The sequence below is a fragment of the Zootoca vivipara genome, chromosome 11 (assembly GCF_965207765.1).
Source record: "Zootoca vivipara chromosome 11, rZooViv2.hap1.1, whole genome shotgun sequence".
Lineage (NCBI taxonomy): Eukaryota > Metazoa > Chordata > Lepidosauria > Squamata > Lacertidae > Zootoca > Zootoca vivipara.
In genome coordinates this window covers 32,470,434-32,488,524 of record NC_142594.1, presented here as the reverse complement: position 1 = coordinate 32,488,524, position 18,091 = coordinate 32,470,434, and the positions used below count along the sequence as shown (strand labels likewise).

The 18,091-nt window shown below is 38.9% G+C and overlaps 1 protein-coding gene and 1 long non-coding RNA gene across 14 annotated transcripts in view; one reads left to right on the top strand and one right to left on the bottom strand.

Moving 5' to 3' along the window:
• ANKIB1 (ankyrin repeat and IBR domain containing 1) overlaps positions 1-18,091 on the top strand; it is a 57,670-nt gene that overhangs the window by 34,714 nt on the left and 4,865 nt on the right. For 2 of the 13 annotated variants that reach the window (XM_035128975.3, XM_088653593.1), the window contains 11 exons: positions 521-687; positions 2,670-2,758; positions 3,937-4,067; positions 5,686-5,820; positions 8,710-8,796; positions 8,889-8,955; positions 10,159-10,304; positions 12,606-12,784; positions 13,483-13,534; positions 17,443-17,554; positions 17,785-17,918. In XM_035128975.3, the coding sequence (XP_034984866.3) occupies positions 521-687; positions 2,670-2,758; positions 3,937-4,067; positions 5,686-5,820; positions 8,710-8,796; positions 8,889-8,955; positions 10,159-10,304; positions 12,606-12,784; positions 13,483-13,534; positions 17,443-17,554; positions 17,785-17,918 (1,299 nt within the window). Of the gene's footprint in view, positions 1-520; positions 688-2,669; positions 2,777-3,936; positions 4,068-5,685; positions 5,821-8,709; positions 8,797-8,888; positions 8,956-10,158; positions 10,305-12,605; positions 12,785-13,482; positions 13,535-17,442; positions 17,555-17,784; positions 17,919-18,091 lie in introns of all 13 variants that reach the window. The other 11 variants (XM_035128970.3, XM_035128972.3, XM_088653595.1 and 8 more) reach the window with 9 other exon arrangements.
• On the bottom strand, positions 4,067-10,261 carry LOC148684256 (uncharacterized). The gene is made up of 3 exons (XR_015946287.1): positions 10,130-10,261; positions 5,968-6,086; positions 4,067-5,220 (listed from the first exon to the last, which is right to left on the bottom strand). It is a non-coding gene; the product is annotated as an uncharacterized LOC148684256 (long non-coding RNA).

The following is an 18,091-nucleotide window of genomic DNA, read 5'->3' as shown; positions in this document are numbered from 1 at the left end:
GTCAACACTCCTCTTAAATGCTTGCTGTATGTACCAGTTGTGGCTCCTCATATGATTAAACAGTTTGCAATTTTTTCAACCCACCACATCTGACACTTCAGTGACATTGCATCTAAGGACTACAAGTCGTTTTCCCATTAGTATTCAGCCCCAATTGAGATATAGTTATATTGCTCTCCATATCTAAATTTATTCCCCAATTCTAAATGTTATAATCTTACTAGGAACAGTTAGGCCCTCGCAATGCACCAGTGCCTCCCTCATCTGGCTTGTTTTGTAAGCTTTTCCATTAAAAAATACATGAATGTTCCAAATAAAGTTCTTGGCTGAGCTTTACATGTTGCTATAGCAAATAACTGAAATTGTATAATGGATAAAATGATTATCTTTTATACCTATTTTAAGGCCTACACCTGTTCTAAACAGCAGAGTTTTACACCATCAAATTGAGCTTTATATCAGTTTAAAAGTCCTGATTGAAAATGGCAACTAATTTCTATCTCCCTCCTTTTGTTTTCAGGCCTTTGTTGAAAATAATCCTTCTATTAAATGGTGTCCTACACCAGCTTGTGAGAGAGCGGTCAGGCTAACAAGACAAGGGTCAAATACAACAGGTTCAGAAGCACTTAGTTTCCCATTGCTAAGAGCTCCCGCTGTGGACTGTGGGAAAGGGCATCTCTTCTGCTGGTTAGTAATGCTTTCTTGTACTGTACATGATTTAAACATGATTGCTGATCTTTTAAAAAATTGAAACAGTGCTGTACAGTCCATGTACAAGCCTTAAAATAATTACCATTTGTGGGAAATTCGTCTTTGGTTTCATATAGATCTTTGTGCTCACATTGTGAAATCCTATTCTCAGTTTTTCAATTCTCTTTTTATATTCGGACTCCCAAACCAATAAGCATTTTACTAGCTCAAAAGCACTTTTTGGTCTTTTAAAATTCAAGATTACATTGAAGGGGGTATAAATCTTTTGCAAAAAGAGTATAGTTGTCCAATAATAATACAGTAATGGAAAATAAGCTAATTGATCCTTTCAGGGTGAGCTTAAGTACACATAGTCCTGCTTTTTCGGGGCGGGGGGATGGATAATTTCTGTGTGTATATGAGATATATATTTATATATAGACTTCTATTCTAACATAAATTCAGAGGTGAAGAAGGAGCACCTATAGCTGATTTTTATTACTTCTGATGTGACAGAATGTTATATTTTTCCTTTCTACTTTCCCCCCCTTTTTTCGCTCTGGCATTTGTGACCATTCTTTCACTTAACAAAGAGCATTTTAGAAGACTCTTCATTATTAGATCCAGAGAAAATTCCTTGCATCCTGCAATACAGCAGGTTCCTCCATAAACCTATAATTCTGAAATGATGCTATTTTTAGTTGTTCTGTTTTTTGTATGTTGGATGTGTGGCAGATGTCTGAAGCTATTTTGCTGTATTTCCCGTAAAAAAGAGCGAGTCGTGACCAATCTGGAAATCATATTGACACATCTACACCCAGGCGCCATCTGGAAACGATGCATCTTCTGCTCCAGAAATTTGATTGCTTCTTTGAAAACTAGGAATAATAATGAAATAAGCTCATGGGGTTGTCCTCCGTGGAAATCTCAGTTCCTGATGTTAGTCCCTATTCAATTAAATGGCAGGTGGAGTAGAGATGATAAATTCAGTGACTGTCCCTATTTTTGACAAATGCATGTTCTCATCAGTCAGAAAATAGTGTTTCAATAAGTGACATTTACCCTAGTTACAGAAGACACTTCCTTTTTAAGCTATTAAAGGTTGTGACAGATATTCTGTTATCTTTATAAAGCACTTCAACGATTTATAATGTTATTGCAATATTAATGCCAGAGCCCTTTCAAAAACCCTCCAACTCTTCTCCAGCTTGACATTTGCTGTTAGGCAGTACACATGGTGATATTCTAGGGACAGCCTCCCATCTGATATAGTGTGGCCTAGTGTCAAAGTGAGATTGAGTCAAAATGCCTATTTCTGGCCATTGCAATGCCTCTACTCCCAGCACTTGCAGCCCTAAAATATCTGAGTTATTAGCCTACTTTTAAGTACATCTTCCTGTACAGAATGCTGCATGTGTAGTGCAGAAAGATCCTCACATTCTGCCACTATGAAGTGTTTGAGGAAAAGGTAAACATATATAGTAATGTGTTCTACACATGACTCAGAAAGCCTTGAGCAGGACTTGAGAATCCTGATTCATAGTGGTTTGGCCTGTATTCATAAAAGAATGCAACTCTGTGTGAGAGATAAAGAGACAGAAGAGAGTACAGTACTGTTAATATAAATCAAGACTCAACTCAAGACTAAGTGGATTGCTAAATTGAATCATAACTACAGTCAACAGTTTAAATTACATAAGGGAGACTTCAAAGTGCACTTTGCAATTATGCACCTAAATTCCACTGCAAGTTATTGAGGTTTATATATTTTACACCATTTATGCCTTGGGGTATTGTTTCTGATTTGTTCTTCCGTAGTGCTGTCAGCTATGAAATACCTAGTCATGTTAGCAAAACATATTATCTGATTTTTTTCTTCCCGAATTAAGAACTAGTATTCTTGAATCCACAGTAAATAATAATAATAAATAGAGCAAGTTTAATCTTCAGCTTATTAAAGCCTTGGATCAATTTTTCAGGGAGTGTTTAGGTGAAGCACATGAACCCTGTGACTGTGAAACATGGAAGAACTGGCTGCAGAAGATAACAGAAATGAAACCGGAAGAGCGTAAGAATGGCCATTATGGTATTTTTGTTAATTTGTAGAAATTCTGTGTTATTATTTATTACAGTATATTAAATTATGATTTGCACAATGGGCAGCTTGGCCTCCTAAGGGGAGTGTGGACAAGAGCAGCAAGAGCTGCTTTGTGTGCAGAAGGTCTGAGGTTCAATCCCTGTTATCCCCAGGTAGGACTGGGAGAAACCCAGCCTGAAACCCTGGGCAGCCATTGCTCCTTTGCATGGGAAATGGTGAGCTAGATAGACCCATAGTCTGTCTCCTAAGTCAGATGATGTAAGTGATGCAGAGAAACTGTAGTTCCTTAAACCTGTCTAAAATGAAATGGCATTAATAATGCACAGGTAAACAGCAAAGAATTTGAACTGAATTTTGACAGGTTGGACAGAGTTCCCTGTGGAGTATGGTTGTACATTTCCATCTTTGGGGAAGCTGAGCTTCATAACTGAGAGCACTGAGTTTATGTTTTTGAGAAGTGTAGACTTAAAATCCATAATCACACCAAACAACACTCTTTACTCTGACCTATGACACTTGACCTATTCCTGTGGTTGTAATTTATTATAAACTGTTTCTAATGTTGTATTTTAAATTGTTGTGATCTGCCCTGGGACCTTAGGGTAAAGGACAGGTGTTTAATAAGAATGATGAAATAAACATGTTGTAGACTTGATTGTTTAGGGTACGAGTAATTTCTAAGAAATTGAGGGCATGTGAAAATAAAATGTAAGGGGAATGCAACATTTCAACTACTCCTTATTAATCTGCAAAGTATACTGTTCCTTGCTGGGAGTTGCAGTGATTAGTACACTTTAATTTTGTGGGATGTTTTATGGAAATTACAGCTTGTTTATAATTAGTGGGCAAATTTATAAATAGATATTGCAAAAGCTGGCAGTGAAAATGTGTGTGCATCTAACCTTTGGAATGTGCATTATTTTTAGCATTTGTTGTGGATATTTGTAGTACTGGTCCTATAACACTGGCTTATGAAGAAATTTGAAAATCTTTTTCACCCTATAATAAGTGCTCAGGATGAGTTACAGTGTATTTAAAAATAGCCTAATTACATACTCAGAAAATTTAGAAAATGCAATTATGAACTTGCTATTAACACACTATTACATGTACAAAACCTTAACGTTATTTTTTTTCCTTTTTCACAGTTGTGGGAGTTAGTGAGGCTTATGAAGATGCTGCCAACTGCTTATGGTTACTCACAAACTCTAAACCATGTGCCAATTGCAAATCCCCAATTCAGAAGAACGAAGGCTGCAATCATATGCAGTGTGCAAAAGTAAGCAAAGAGTCAAAATAATGCTATAGTTCTTATAAATATAAGTATAAATTTACTTCATGTAATGTCTTTAAAAGTCCACGATATCCACTCTGGTGATCAGTATTTTGTTTGTTTTTCTCATGAAATTTTATTGAAGCTTTTTCATAAAACAACACAATAAAAAACAAACTAATCTAATGAAAAGAAAAAGAGAAAAAGAAAATGCAAAGTCTTCTCTCAAAGGTAGGTCTTAAACCTTGTCTCGCACAGAAAGGGGTGCACCTTCCAGTTCTCACCTGGGAGCTTCCCTTTCTTCTCCCAGCCTCCCTGCTGATCAGTAAAATAAAAAAATTTCTTCAGTAGCACCTTAAAGACCAACTAAGTTTATATTTTGGTATGAGCTTTCGTGTGCATGCACACTTCTTCAGATCAGTATTTTGCTGATCAGTATTTTGCTTTATCAAAAGAACTGCCTTTGTGTTGATTGCTCGATGTGAGAAAGTAGTTTTTCTTGCAGTCTTCACTTTTTTAACAGGTAACATCCATAGCACCCTAAGTTCTTTTTGACAAGAAGCATTATCTGATGTATTAATTTATTTCGGGTTGTATCCCATGCTAGTCATACTCAGAGTAGACCCACTGAAATTCATGTACCCAAGTTAATTTAAGTAGGTCAACTCTCAGTAAAACTTAGTTGGCTATGAACCTTCATTATTAAATTCCTATTATCCACTTTCCTCTCCAAACATAGATGTTTCAAGCAGCTAACCAAAACAGATCTAAAAATTATATAATCATTTAAAATTCAACAATACAACAAAATAGCATACAGCATTAAAACAGCATATAAACCAGAGCTGCCATGATTTTTTTAAAAATGCATTGCAGTCTAATCAGCTGTAAATTCAGAAAACCTGTTGAAAAAGATATGTCTTCAGGTAGGGCTTTAAAAGTGCAAGCATACCTCAGAGATACTGCAGGTTTGAATATCACAATAAAGTGAGTCGAGTCACATAATTTATTTGGTTTCCCAGTACACATAAAAGTTATGTTACACTATACTGTAGTCTTTTAAGCCAGGCCCGCTGGCAGTAGGGGGAAAATCCGGCTCCAGCCCTTGAAGCGGACAGGCTCCCTGCAGCTGCAACGGCATCCTCATAATGAACAATATCTGCAAAGCATGGTAAAGTGAAATGAAATACAGGTATGCCTGTAATGATTAGCACCTAGAATTGCACTTGGAAACCAACAAGCATCCACTGCCTCTGATACTGTTGCATAAGTAGTTGCATAATCCCAATATTTGGCACTGGTCAAGATTTTGGCAACAGCATTCTGCACTAACAGAAATTTATGCAAGCCACTTAACCATAGAACTACTGTATGGGGGTTGCGTTTAGATAATCTGAATCATGTTCCAATTAGGGTCAAGCTAGACATGGAGTTTTTTAATTGTGTGAATGCAGTTAACACACACTTTTTTTTAATGTAAATAGCAGACATGGAGAAACCAATGCCAAGAGACCCTTTCAATAACTCTGTGATGAAAACACAAATTGTTCTAATGTTCTAGCTCTCCTTTCAAATCTTTTAACAGAATTGGTTTAAGAAATTAGCTCTCTTTTTCCTTTTCAAGTGTAAATATGACTTCTGTTGGATTTGCCTTGAAGAATGGAAGAAGCATAGTTCTTCCACTGGAGGTTATTACAGATGTACTCGCTATGAAGTAATTCAACATGTAGAGGAACAGTCCAAGGAAATGACAGCAGAGGTAAGAAACTAACAAATACTGAGGAGATACAGAAGGGTAATGATATTTGCCTTTCTTCTTAAGCATTTTTAATTTGTGCACTTCATTTGATTTTTAAACTTCAGATATTTCACTGCTAACCAGAGTAGGGTCCAAAAATATGTCCACCTTGGCTGTCACACCTCCTCTTCTAGCATTCATTTTTCATCTCCAACTTCACATTCTGCATCAGAAAGACTTGGAAGCACAGCATAAAGTTGGACATAATCTCCACTTCTCCTCTGAGCCTGAAATTTGCACAAGAGGCAAAGGGTGTCATTTTCTCTGTGCTTTGGAGACAATGCAATCCTGTGCATGCTTATTTAGAAAATGGTAAATCGCATTGTGTTCATTGGAGCTTGCTGCCAGAAACATATACAGTGGTACCTTGGTTATCAAACAATCCATTCTGGAAGTCTGTTCCAAAACTAAGGTACGCTTTTTCATAGAAAATCTGCTCCAGACTTTTAAAAACAATCCCTAAAACAGCAATTTAACACGAGACCATTGATCCATAAAATGAAAGCAATTAACAATGTACTGCAGTCACACAATCAATCAGTAACTGAACGGGGTTCCACACAGTCACCTCAGCATAACACTCAAAAGGGAGTGTGGCACTCAAATCAGAAGAGTAACACTCAAACCGGAACACGTTCGGCTTCCGAAAATAGTTCGCAAACCGGAACACTTACTTCTGGGTTTGCAGTGTTTGGGTTCCAAGTTGTTTGAGTACCAAAGCGTTTGAGAACCAAGGTTCCACTGTACATAGGATTGGTACCTGTTTCCTAAAGTACAGCACAAGGTCCTATCTCCTCTGTGTAGACTGAAAGCATTGGGGAAATGTCATGGTCTGTGGAAACTACATAAGTTGTTTATTTATATAATTTGTCAAAAAAATTATTATGACTTAATTGCATTGGATCAGATTTTTATAAGATGTGTTATCTTTGTTGTATATTTTATTGTTTCTTCAGCTTGTAAACCGCCTTGCGTATAGCATTATAGAAAGACAATATGCAAATTAAAAGTGAAATGGAAATAAATAGTGGCTTGCTACCATGTGTTAATTCAACAGTCAGGGAGTTAAACCACACCTAAACTGAAAGCTGGATCAAAGGAGCCAAACTAAATCTTAATTTGAAAATCTTGAATGAATCTGAACTATAAGAAGATCTGACAACAATGGAATTCAGTTTACTGGTTCAGAATGAGTAAAAACTGGTCTGCACCCAAACCAGCTCATAATAAGTATCAACTTAATATCAAATATAGCATCAGTTTTTTGGATGGGGTGGGGGGATAACTATTAAGTGCAAAGCAAAATAAAATAAAATAAAATAAAAGCTAGCAGTCCTCAGTACTGGTGCTGGTGTTGCTGTACTCAAAGGGATCATAGTAAGCTGCTTAAATACAGTTCAGAGATCTTGAGGCAAGGTCTTCTCTCATATCTTATTCAAAGGAGACTAGCAGCAGCAAGATCTTGCACTGAGCAATTGGTTTGACCAGCTGAGCTCCAAAGGAGTGTATTGAGGTGTGGCAGTGATGTTAAGTCCTCTTTCCCTGCCTCTCACGTTCCAGCTGCTAGTGCTGTTATTGTTTGTTGCCCAGTATGGTGCTACCTTGGTTCTCAAATGCCTTGGGTACTCAAATTGGAACCCAAAAACTGCAAACACGGAAGTAAGTGTTCTGGTTTGTGAACTTTTTTCAGAAGCCAAACATGCTTCGTTTTGCTTCCTTTTTTAGTGCTACAGTTCCATTTTGAGTGTTACGCTGAGGTCTGTCGGTTTTTCCTATTTATTTTGCGTTTTTGTAGCTTTTTTTCCTTTGCTTTTATGACTGTGTGGAACCCAGTTCAGCTACTGATTTTGTGATTGCAGTACATTGTTTATTACTTTCATTTTATGGATCAATGGTCTCATTAGATAGTAAAATTCATGTTAAATTGCTGTTTTAGGGGTTTTTAAGAGTCTGGAATGGATTAATCCATTTTGCAATACTTTCTATGGGAAAGCACACTTTGGTTTTGGAACGCTTTGGTTTTGGAACGGACTTCTGGAACGGGTTAAGTTTGAGAACCAAGGTACTACTGTACTAGGAAATGCCTTAAAAGCTTCCTAATGTTTGGAACCCTGCGGGTTTTTTTTTTAAAATGTTTAGGTCTGCTTCACACTTTCTTGCTCCCATCCCATGTGGCCTTGGTAGCATAAGGATTTGTGGTTCAACACGCAAAGCCAGCAAATGTATCTACCATTGCCTCGCTACAGAGCTGCGTACATGGCCACTGCAATTTCCCTGGTTAGGGAACCATCTTTTAGAGCCACTGTGATAATGCATATTCCAGCGGTCCTTTATACAACTCCCACGTGGAGCCACCAGTGTATGTACTTGATGCCCCTGTACAGGTGTAACCTAGCTGCAAGGCTGCTGGTAGCTCAACAGGCTCCCAAGATCTTGATGTACTTCAAGAAAGCAGCATCTTCACCTCACCAATACCTTGCATGCCCCTGCAGTGAAACTTCTGAGGGCAGCCTCAGAATGGCAGAAGGAGGGGTGCACAAGAAAAAGCAGCGGAAAGTGGCTGGGTGGAATGTTACCCACCAAAGGATACAACGTAAGGCAGAAAAAAACTGGCTTAGGAGTTTGACTTAATAACGCCAAAGTGCAGTTGTGACTTGTGAGATGTGTTAAGGTATATTTCCAGCTGGCTGATTTGTTCATACAGTATTCATCACTATGCTGCTTGTGAATAAAGCTCTATTATTCACATTTTAAATGGTTGATTGCCATTTCCCTTTGCTCATAAATGTTACATTAAGATAAAACTAGCAAATCGTTAATTTTTTTATCTTTCCCGTAATTATTTTCTAGGCTGAAAAGAAACACAAACGATTTCAAGAACTTGATAGATTTATGCACTATTACACAAGGTTTAAGAACCATGAGCTCAGTTACCAAGTACGGTTGGAAATAGTTCTATAAAATTATTTTCCAGCTTTATTGGTTCAAAACAGTGTTCTTCACTTTTTAAAATTTTATCTTACTTTTAGTTAGAACAGCGCCTTCTAAAAACAGCCAAAGAAAAGATGGAACAACTGAGTAGAGCTCTTAGTGGACGTAAGTGTGCTGAGTTTATGTGAAACATTCGGGTGCTCAGAATAATGTGTGTACATCAAAGCCTTTCAAAATCCAATTTATTTCTGGCCACTGCTTTTGTGCTTATCAAACTGAGCATTTGTGTGGCTTGATTTACTTTGATTAATGGGTGAACAAACAAGATATTGCAGTATATGACATGTGCTTTATGTCTTCTAATCTAAATAAAGATATATTTTCTGCAGTACCAGCTAGTATCTTCCCCAATCTACTTGTCATATAGTTCCTCTCTGATACCAATCTGTTGCTTCCTTTTCTTCATTTGCCTGTGCTGATGCTGAAAAGCAACAAGAAACTTCAGTTTCATGTAGGATCTCTTCTCTTGGGGAGTTAGTTCCTACCCAGCTTTTCCATCCTTGGCTCATACCTGCCAAGTTCCTGCCTGAAAAATAAGGGATCGGACTGGAAGTAGCGCTGCCGCCATTTTGGAACTGGGCGGAGCATGCTCAGAAGTGACTTTTGATGCTGCTGTGCCCAGTTCCAAAATGGCCACCGCACCAGAAGTTGTGCTGCAGCCATTTTGGAACTGGGCAGAGCAGCATCAAAAGTCGCTTCTGAGCATGCTCCGCCCAGTTCCAAAATGTCCTCACATGGGATTGCAACTGCCCCTAGCAATTGAAGGCAGGAACACGGAAGTTTCAGAGATGTTTCTGCATCTCTTACCACATCTGAAGCCCTAAGTTCCTTCCTGCATTTGCTTGAAGTAGTCTTTAGAGCAGTGTTTCCCAACCAGTGTGCCTCCAGATGTTTTGGGACTACAACTCCCATCATCCCTAGCTAGCAAGACCAGTGGTCAGGAATGATGGGAGTTGTAGTCCCAAAACATCTGGAGGCACACTGGTTGGGAAACACTGCTTTAGAGTATACTGCCAATAATCTCTGTGTGCTCATGCTTGTATTTTTTAATTTCAGTGGGACTTCAATGTGAATTTCTTTTAATTTGGACTAATGTGACTATACCGCTTGTGAATGCAGAAATCTGAATGCAGTCAAACAATGGACATAGTGTTGAAATCTAGATTAGGATTTGAAAAACAATTTTGATTTTGCACAAAACATTATTCTCTGTTTAGAATAAGTTCTGCTGTTGCTGAAATAGTAATCACATCAGCAAGTGGGAAACAAAATACTGTACTCTTTGCAATGCCTGGATTTCTCTTGCAGCTGAAGGAGGTTATCCAGATACCACATTCATTGAAGATGCAGTACAAGAACTCCTCAAAACTCGTCGCATCCTGAAGTGTTCTTACCCATATGGATTCTTTCTAGAGCCAAAAAGCACAAAAAAAGAAATATTTGAACTTATGCAGGTAAAGGAGGTCCTTGTGTTAGTGGCTTCTATGATTAATTTTTTACAGCTTACTAGTTGTATATATTAATTTGATATTTTCTGGTAATTCTTACTTGCTTCCCAGTAACTTCCTCTAGAAGTGTTAGGGTGAAATACTGTGCATACTTACATGGGAGTAAGTTGTATTGAACTTACTTGGGCTTCTTTTTGAGTGTATAGGATTGTACCATTAAGCAACTGTTCAATTCTCCCATGGAAAACAAGGAACCTTAAAAGTGCCTTTAGAGTGTCATATTGTTGTTATCCATTTTAGAAGTCGTAAGACTGTGTACCAATGAACAACAAAATATTTGGTCTTAGTGTAATGTGTGCTAAAAATGTCCTGCTGTAACTCCTCTCTTCTGAGCAGAGATGGCATAGATAGGATGTCTGGCAGGCATTAAAATTTTATGGAGCCCTTCTGGAAGTCCAACTCCCCACCCCCCTTCTGTGTGTGTGTGTGTGTCATCTTACCACAGGGAAGAAAGTTAGAGATCCATTCTGGCTTGTTGTTAGGGCACCTATAGCAGATGCTGCAAATCTCAAAGGCTTCTTCTCAATTTACTTTCAGGTTTGCTCCACTTGATAAAGAGCTACTTCAGTGATCTTTCCCCCCCAAACCAACCCACTTTAGTGTATTTTCAGGATAGCGACCAGGGCAGCCTTCTCCTTTACAAAGCTCTTAAAAATAAATTGAGGCTCCCTTTGGGCAGTACACATTACTGCAATTGCGTACTCTGTGAATGCAGCTGTCACTTTAGGTGGGACTTGAGGTCCACTTAGTGGTTGAAGGCAAAATTGCTGCTCAAAAGAGAAGGGCCCTTCACAGGGGCCACCCACTTTTGGAATCCTGTTTTTTATTTTGCCTTCACCAAATTGGTTCTGGTTCTACCCTTTGCCACTCTGTACAGTATTTGGTTCAGGCTTTTAGTTTAACTCTTATTAATAATTTCTTTGTGTGCCTGTCCTCCTGTTCAAAAATAATTTTACATCCCCCCCCATACACTCTCCCAGCCTCAGCTCCAGAGGGAAAAACTTTTTCTCCTTGCCCTCATGATAGGGCAGAACTACTCAAAGCATCCCAGGCTACCCAAGCAGGACCCTGTCTCCTCTGATCTTATTCTGGATGAGGATGAACGTAGAGGGGAATGTGAGGTGGAGGAACCTGACTATTATCATCTCTTTCAGTATTTTCACTATCTGCTCCTCCTGTGTAAATTGGTGGTGGCTCTGGATCTGATGCCCACCCCTTCAACTTCCAGGGCAGCTTTCCCAAGACCAGAGTGGTAAAATGAACTATGTTAATTAACTTGTGTAACTGAGTTGGATACACAAAAGGCATGTGGCCATTGCCAACTAGTATGATGTGTCGAAGCCTTCAGTCATGGCTTGGGTTGCCTGAGTCTGCTTTCTGCATGCATGCTTTTTAGTCTTTACTGTTATTTGTTATTTAGAGGGCGGTATTATTGCTTGTTAGTGTTGACTGTCACTCTATTCTGTTTCTACTTCCTTGGCTTGTCATAATAGAAAAATGAAGGAGTTTTGAAGATTCTATTTTGAGAAACAAAATAAAAAAATCCTTCCAGTAGCACCTTAGAGACCAACTAAGTTTGTCATTGGTATGAGCTTTCGTGTGCATGCAGACTTCTGCCTTTGACCACTAGGTGGTGCTCAAGTCCCACTTGGGGAAACCTCTCTGCTTGCATAGAAATCCTCTTTACAGGCAAGAGCCCAAATGGTCTTTTCTGCCACCCTGTTAGACTTACCCACCTGTATGCAATTCTCTCCCAAAATTGGTTCAGCTTAGGCAAGTCCCACTGTTTCCTGGCTTACTCCTGCATGCCAGCCAGAGAACAGAACATTGGCATTTACCATTATTGTTCCTTCCGGGGGTTATACAGGAGGAAGCCAGTTCCATCACTGACTCAGGTAGGCGAGTGGGTCATCTTTCATTCAGTTAAAACTCACCGGTCCTTACATCCTTGTATTACAGCCATGCTCCCTAAGGAGGGAGTTGTATTTTTTTCAGACTTTTTTCTTTCAGGCTGAACATTTTATGCTCCATGTCCAGCTTGGTTATGAGCAGAACTAGGGTAGAGCCTCAGGAATCAGAATAATCAAAACTATGCAATGTGATCCACCCTGTACCAGGCGCCATTAAGCCACTTTTTCCTGGTTTGTTCGTTCTTGTTCCCATGGAAATAACATGTACAGCAAGTATCCAGAGTAATGGCTTCTTGTCCTGTAAAGAATTTACATGAGTTTTTATTTTCTGCTATAGACAGATCTTGAGATGGTCACTGAGGATCTTGCTCAGAAAGTGAACAGGCCTTACCTTCGTACTCCACGTCATAAAATTATCCGTGCAGCCTGCCTTGTACAGCAGAAGAGGCAAGAGTTCTTGGCCTCTGTGGCCCGAGGCGTTGCTCCTGCAGATTCTCCAGAAGCTCCAAGGCGCAGGTAACCTAATAATAACAAAGATCTGTACGGCCAAAGAGGTTCACCTGACAGCCACTCGGCTTGGTAAGCCTGCCTTAAAAACTCTTCTGCTTACCCTTCAAGTTGTAGGGCAGGTAGTCCTGGTAGGTTTGCTTTGCAGAATTCATTTTTAAAAATCTATTATTGATGCTTCACCCCTTCCCACCTAACAGTTTTAAGGGGGGGGCATGTGCTTGTGGCCAGAATTGTAACAAGGGAAAGATTTATACATCTGCTAGCTGGACTGAGGTGTGTATGTGCAGTGCTGCTCCTCTGAAATAAAATGCAGGAGTAACTTTTTTAAAACACCTCGGCTTACTCTTGTAAGCTTCTGGCTGACAAAAGTTTTTTCTTCACCACAGATCTTTTTACATGGATATAGTAGCATTGTCGGTAACAAGGACTAGCAAGTTCTGGTTCCCCATGGTGTTTGAGATAGAAAGGAATGCTAGCTGCTCCAGCTGCACTGCACCAAAAGGAGGTGGTTTTGAGGGAAGGACACAAGTGTAAATGAAAGGTTGATATTACACCATTGCCCTTGAAGTAAAATTCCAGAAAGGTTGCACAGGATAGCCCTTGAAGCTGATCAAATGAACACATTCATTTTTTGTACTCTGTTGGAGGGGGGCCTGTTCACAATTTATTCTATTATTCTTTAACAAAGTCTGTTTAATTTATAGCTTTGCTGGTGGAACATGGGATTGGGAATATTTAGGATTTGCATCCCCCGAGGTAATTTTTTGTCACTTTTAATTAAAATGTATATTATTATGGAAATTAAGATGGAATTTCACTTTGCATGATTAGCTTCCTAATGTTGTTGCAAACTGCACAAAGGTTTACAAGGTCTGGATGAGCTTTCTATTTTTGCTGCTTTACAATAGAAGGAAATATAATTTTATATCTCATGGTAGATATACAAGGTGGCTTACAACGTGGCACCCTAACCCTCTAGCTCTGCTTCAGCTGTCTCCCAGCAAACAGTGTGACAACTGTCTCAGCTAAAGTAGCATTCTATCTATGCCTGTTTGATGTGGGAGAGGCATCTTCTCCATTCCTCCTAAGGGAAGGTCCTGCACTTCTCCTCACTGTCAAGGGACTAAACCATGAATAAAGTTTTCATGGGCAGAGGATCCATGCTAGTTCTGTAACACAAAATACCTTTCTGTTCCTTTTTCGGAGCTGGCCCTTTGATCAAGGCCAGCGATCAACAACGATCTATATTAGTCTTGTGCTGGCACACTGTTTCTAATTTCTCTCCTTTTTTCATTCCTCCCAGCTATATATGTATTTAAGCATCTTCCATTTCAGGGAAATGCAAATGTACATGAGTGCAGGCTTGTACTTGTAGTGAGACACAGGCATCTAACCAGAGATGTATATCTCTTTAGTTTAAATTTTATACAAAATTTGTCGTCAGCTGCAAAACACGCCGGGAAGAGATAAAGTGTACTACTTAAAACCACACCAGATTGATCTGAATAGGTTACTTTTACATTTTGTTCCTTTTGCAGCCTCTGTTCCTGCCTCAAGTATGAAAATCCCTGAGTTAGATAGGTTTTCAACACCTAGTGTGTGATGTTTGGGGTTTTTTGTAAGATCCACACATTTCTGCATATTTCCTTTTCTATTGTTGCTGAACAGCAGTGTGCTTGCAAGAATATAGCTTGCTTCTTATAGGCAAATGAACTTGCTTGCTTTTCCCAGTTCTTCCTATAATACTTGGTTCCCAGTAACTGAATAATAATTATAAAAACGATCGCTAAAAATCCTAGCCCCATTGAATTCAATAGGACTTCTTCTTTTATCAAATATGTCTTTATTTCATTTTGTTACATAAGTAGAGAAAGTAGATACAAACCTGAAAAAGGAGAAATAGAACCAGAAAAATTATAAAAGGAATAACACAATAAAAGAGAAAATTAAATGATGCAGTGGATCTACAAATACCTAGCACCCACACACCTTATTGGAGAAAACACCTGCAAACTAAAATTGTAAAATGTCATACAAGTATTATATGAGAATCATGGGCAATCACTGTCCTGTCCTGTCTCCAGAAATCTAGCTGTGAAAGTGGAGCTCTTCTAATCAAGTAACAAACACAAAGGACTTAGCATTTTTAGTAAAGGTAAAGGTAAAGGGACCCCTGACCATTAGGTCCAGTCGTGACCGACTCTGGGGTTGCGCGCTCATCTCGCATTATTGGCCGAGGGAGCCGGCGTATAGCTTCCAGGTCATGTGGCCAGCATGACAAAGCCGCTTCTGGCAAACCAGAGCAGCACATGGAAACGCCGTTTACCTTCCCGCTGTAGCGGTTCCTATTTATCTACTTGCATTTTGACGTGCTTTCGAACTGCTAGGTTGGCAGGAGCTGGGACCAAGCAACGGGAACTCACCCCGTCACAGGGATTCGAACCGCCAACCTTCTGATCAGCAAGCCCTAGGCTCAGTGGTTTAACCACAGCGCCACCTGGGCCCCATTTTTAGTAAGACCTTTAATAAATCTTAACGTTACATGTCTTTTCCACAGTAACAGCACACTGAGGTGACATTCTTACTGAGGTTTCTAGTGAACACAGAAAAGTGCTCTCTTGCTTTATCTGGCATTAATAGCATGTTGTGCTTAGTTTCAATCTCATCTGCCATTCTGTTGTTCATTCAAAAAATGTAGCAATGATTTTATCCAAAACAATTATGCCCTACAGCAAATAAAACTCAGTCTGTTTTTGTTAATGCCTGTTGGTTTTCAACAAGAATCTCCCAGTTCTGCACAGAGGAACTTAGTTCAGCAAGCCACACAAGACAAACTGTTTAGCAATAATTTTTTTTGGATAATTTAATGAAACATAATTTGGCAAAGTGTGATTCTTGATAGATGCTTTGCAGATACTTTGAGCAGCTGTGAGAAAGCTACATGTTGATAGAGAAAAGTAAATCTTTGAATTGGTGCAAGGCTATACTATTGGAATTCTTTTTGAAAAGAAATTCACCAGGCACAGGATTATTGCATATTAGACTATTTTACTGTGCAAAAATTAGCTAAAGTAAATAGACTTGGCCGCCTTCTTTTTTTAAGGCAATGTTTTGACTGATGTATAAAACATCAGTGTTCAAACTGTTTGCAAATAGCTTTTCAGAATTACAAAAAGCCAAACATCCTTTGCCTTTGTTTAACAAATCATATTTCCTGATTCAACGTGTTCATCAGAAAAGATTGCAAGGCGGTTTACAAAGAAATCAGACATCAAAATTAAAGTACCTTTGAAGTAATGTTTTACACTATCTTATCATCTTAGAAAGGGACCCAGGTGGCGCTGTGGGTTAAACCACGGAGCCTAGAGCTTGCCGATCAGAAGGTCGGTGGTTCGAATCCCCGCAACAGGGTGAGCTCCCATTGCTTGGTCCCAGCTCCTGCCAACCTAGCAGTTCAAAAGCACGTCAAAATGCAAGTAGATAAATAGGAACCGCTACAGTGGGAAGGTAAACGGTGTTTCCGTGTGCTGCTCTGGTTCGCCAGAAGTGGCTTTGTCATGCTGGCCACATGACCTGGAAGCTGTACGCCGGCTCCCTCGGCCAATAAAGCGAGATGAGCATCGCAACCCCAGAGTCATAAGCGACTGGACCTAATGGTCAGGGGTCCCTTTATTTACCTTTATCATCTTAGAACGTAACAGGCTAGGAATTATTGAAAGCCTAACAGTTCAGCCCCACAGAAGTAAGTCCTATTGAATTCAGAAGGGCTTGCTTTCAGGTAAATGGGGAGTAGCTTGCAGCCTAAATATACTAATATTTAAGTCCATTGCTGCATTAATCCTAGTTATGCCGTTATTTATTTATTAATTTTTTTAAAAAATCAGGTTCAAGACTTGGCTTTTAAATTAGCCTTGAATGCTCCATTCCTGAAGCTTGCAAGAAACCTTTTTTCTTTTCCCATTACAAAGTTGTGGTAATTGATATCTGAAAGCGCTGATATTGCCACAAACCTTTTTGCCCATGAAACAATTTTTTATTTATCCAGCTTGCTATATCAAAGCAGTGATAACCCATAGAGAACATGAGCACGTGATTTACTTTTTGCTGTACTTTATTGATAAGCACCCTTTTCCATTACAGAAATCTTGTTTTCTATACTAGTCTCTTATACCCACGCCTAACTTTATAAAACACCCTAAGTGCATCCTTAACATTTTAAGCAATGCTGAAATGGATGCAGATAAGCCAGTGTTTTTGCCTGAGGATGAGCCATGTGGTATTATAATGTTAGGCAATTGTAAAATTTATCAATATAATACACAAACTTTTGGGGAAAAGCAATTAAACAGTAAGTATAAAATGCACAATTAAATATTTTATATAAGATAAATATGCCCTGGTATTCTTGCAGTAAGATTTGCAAGCAGTTCAGCAGCAGCTTTATATAGTCTTGTTAGTTTAATTTAGTAGTTTGTGTAATCTGTCCAATTTTTCTTTTGAAAAAGCTTGCATGGTATAGGCTGCTATTTACTTTTCATGAAAACAAGTGATTTTATAATGCATAAAATCACAGGCACTCTTTTTTTTCTTTAAATGTGCTGTTTGTTATGCCCAAAACTATTATTGCATGCTCCCCTGTATTTTGTAACGTTTGGTTTATGCAGGAATATGCTGAATTTCAGTATCGGAGGAGGCACAGACAGCGTCGACGTGGAGACATGCACAGCCTGCTTAGTAATGCTCCAGATCCCGAGGACCCCAGTGAAAGCACATTAGGTGAGACTGGTCTCTTTACTTTTTTGCCAGCGATATTCCTTCTTTTTAAAGAGGAATTCTGTATAATTATAGATTATAGTTTATTTCCAATAAAGCAATTTGTTAGTGTTTGATTACCAACCCTTAAATGCCAAAATAAACCATGTGTAGCCTAACTGAATGTGGTTTGGAGTACCTGGTTATGAGGTTTCTCAGTAAAATTAAATGATAAACTTTCTTTTCTTGAACAGATACTCAAGAACCTGGTAGTAACAGAAGACATGGTAATTCCATGGTGAGTTCAGCTTCCATGAGTATTCTTCACAGCTCTTCTCTTCATGACTATACTCCTGTTAGTCACTCTGAAAACCAAGATTCTCTGCAGGTATATTCCTTTGTGCCTTTCCCTTTCTTTTCTTTCCTGTATCTGTATCTAGCATGCCTCTGCTTTTAGTTAGCTAATTTGTCAGCTAACTCTAGTTGTCAATAATTTGAACAACTAAGCTCCTAAACAGGTTTAATTGGAAGTACCATGAATTTATTTGGGACTTGTGTCTG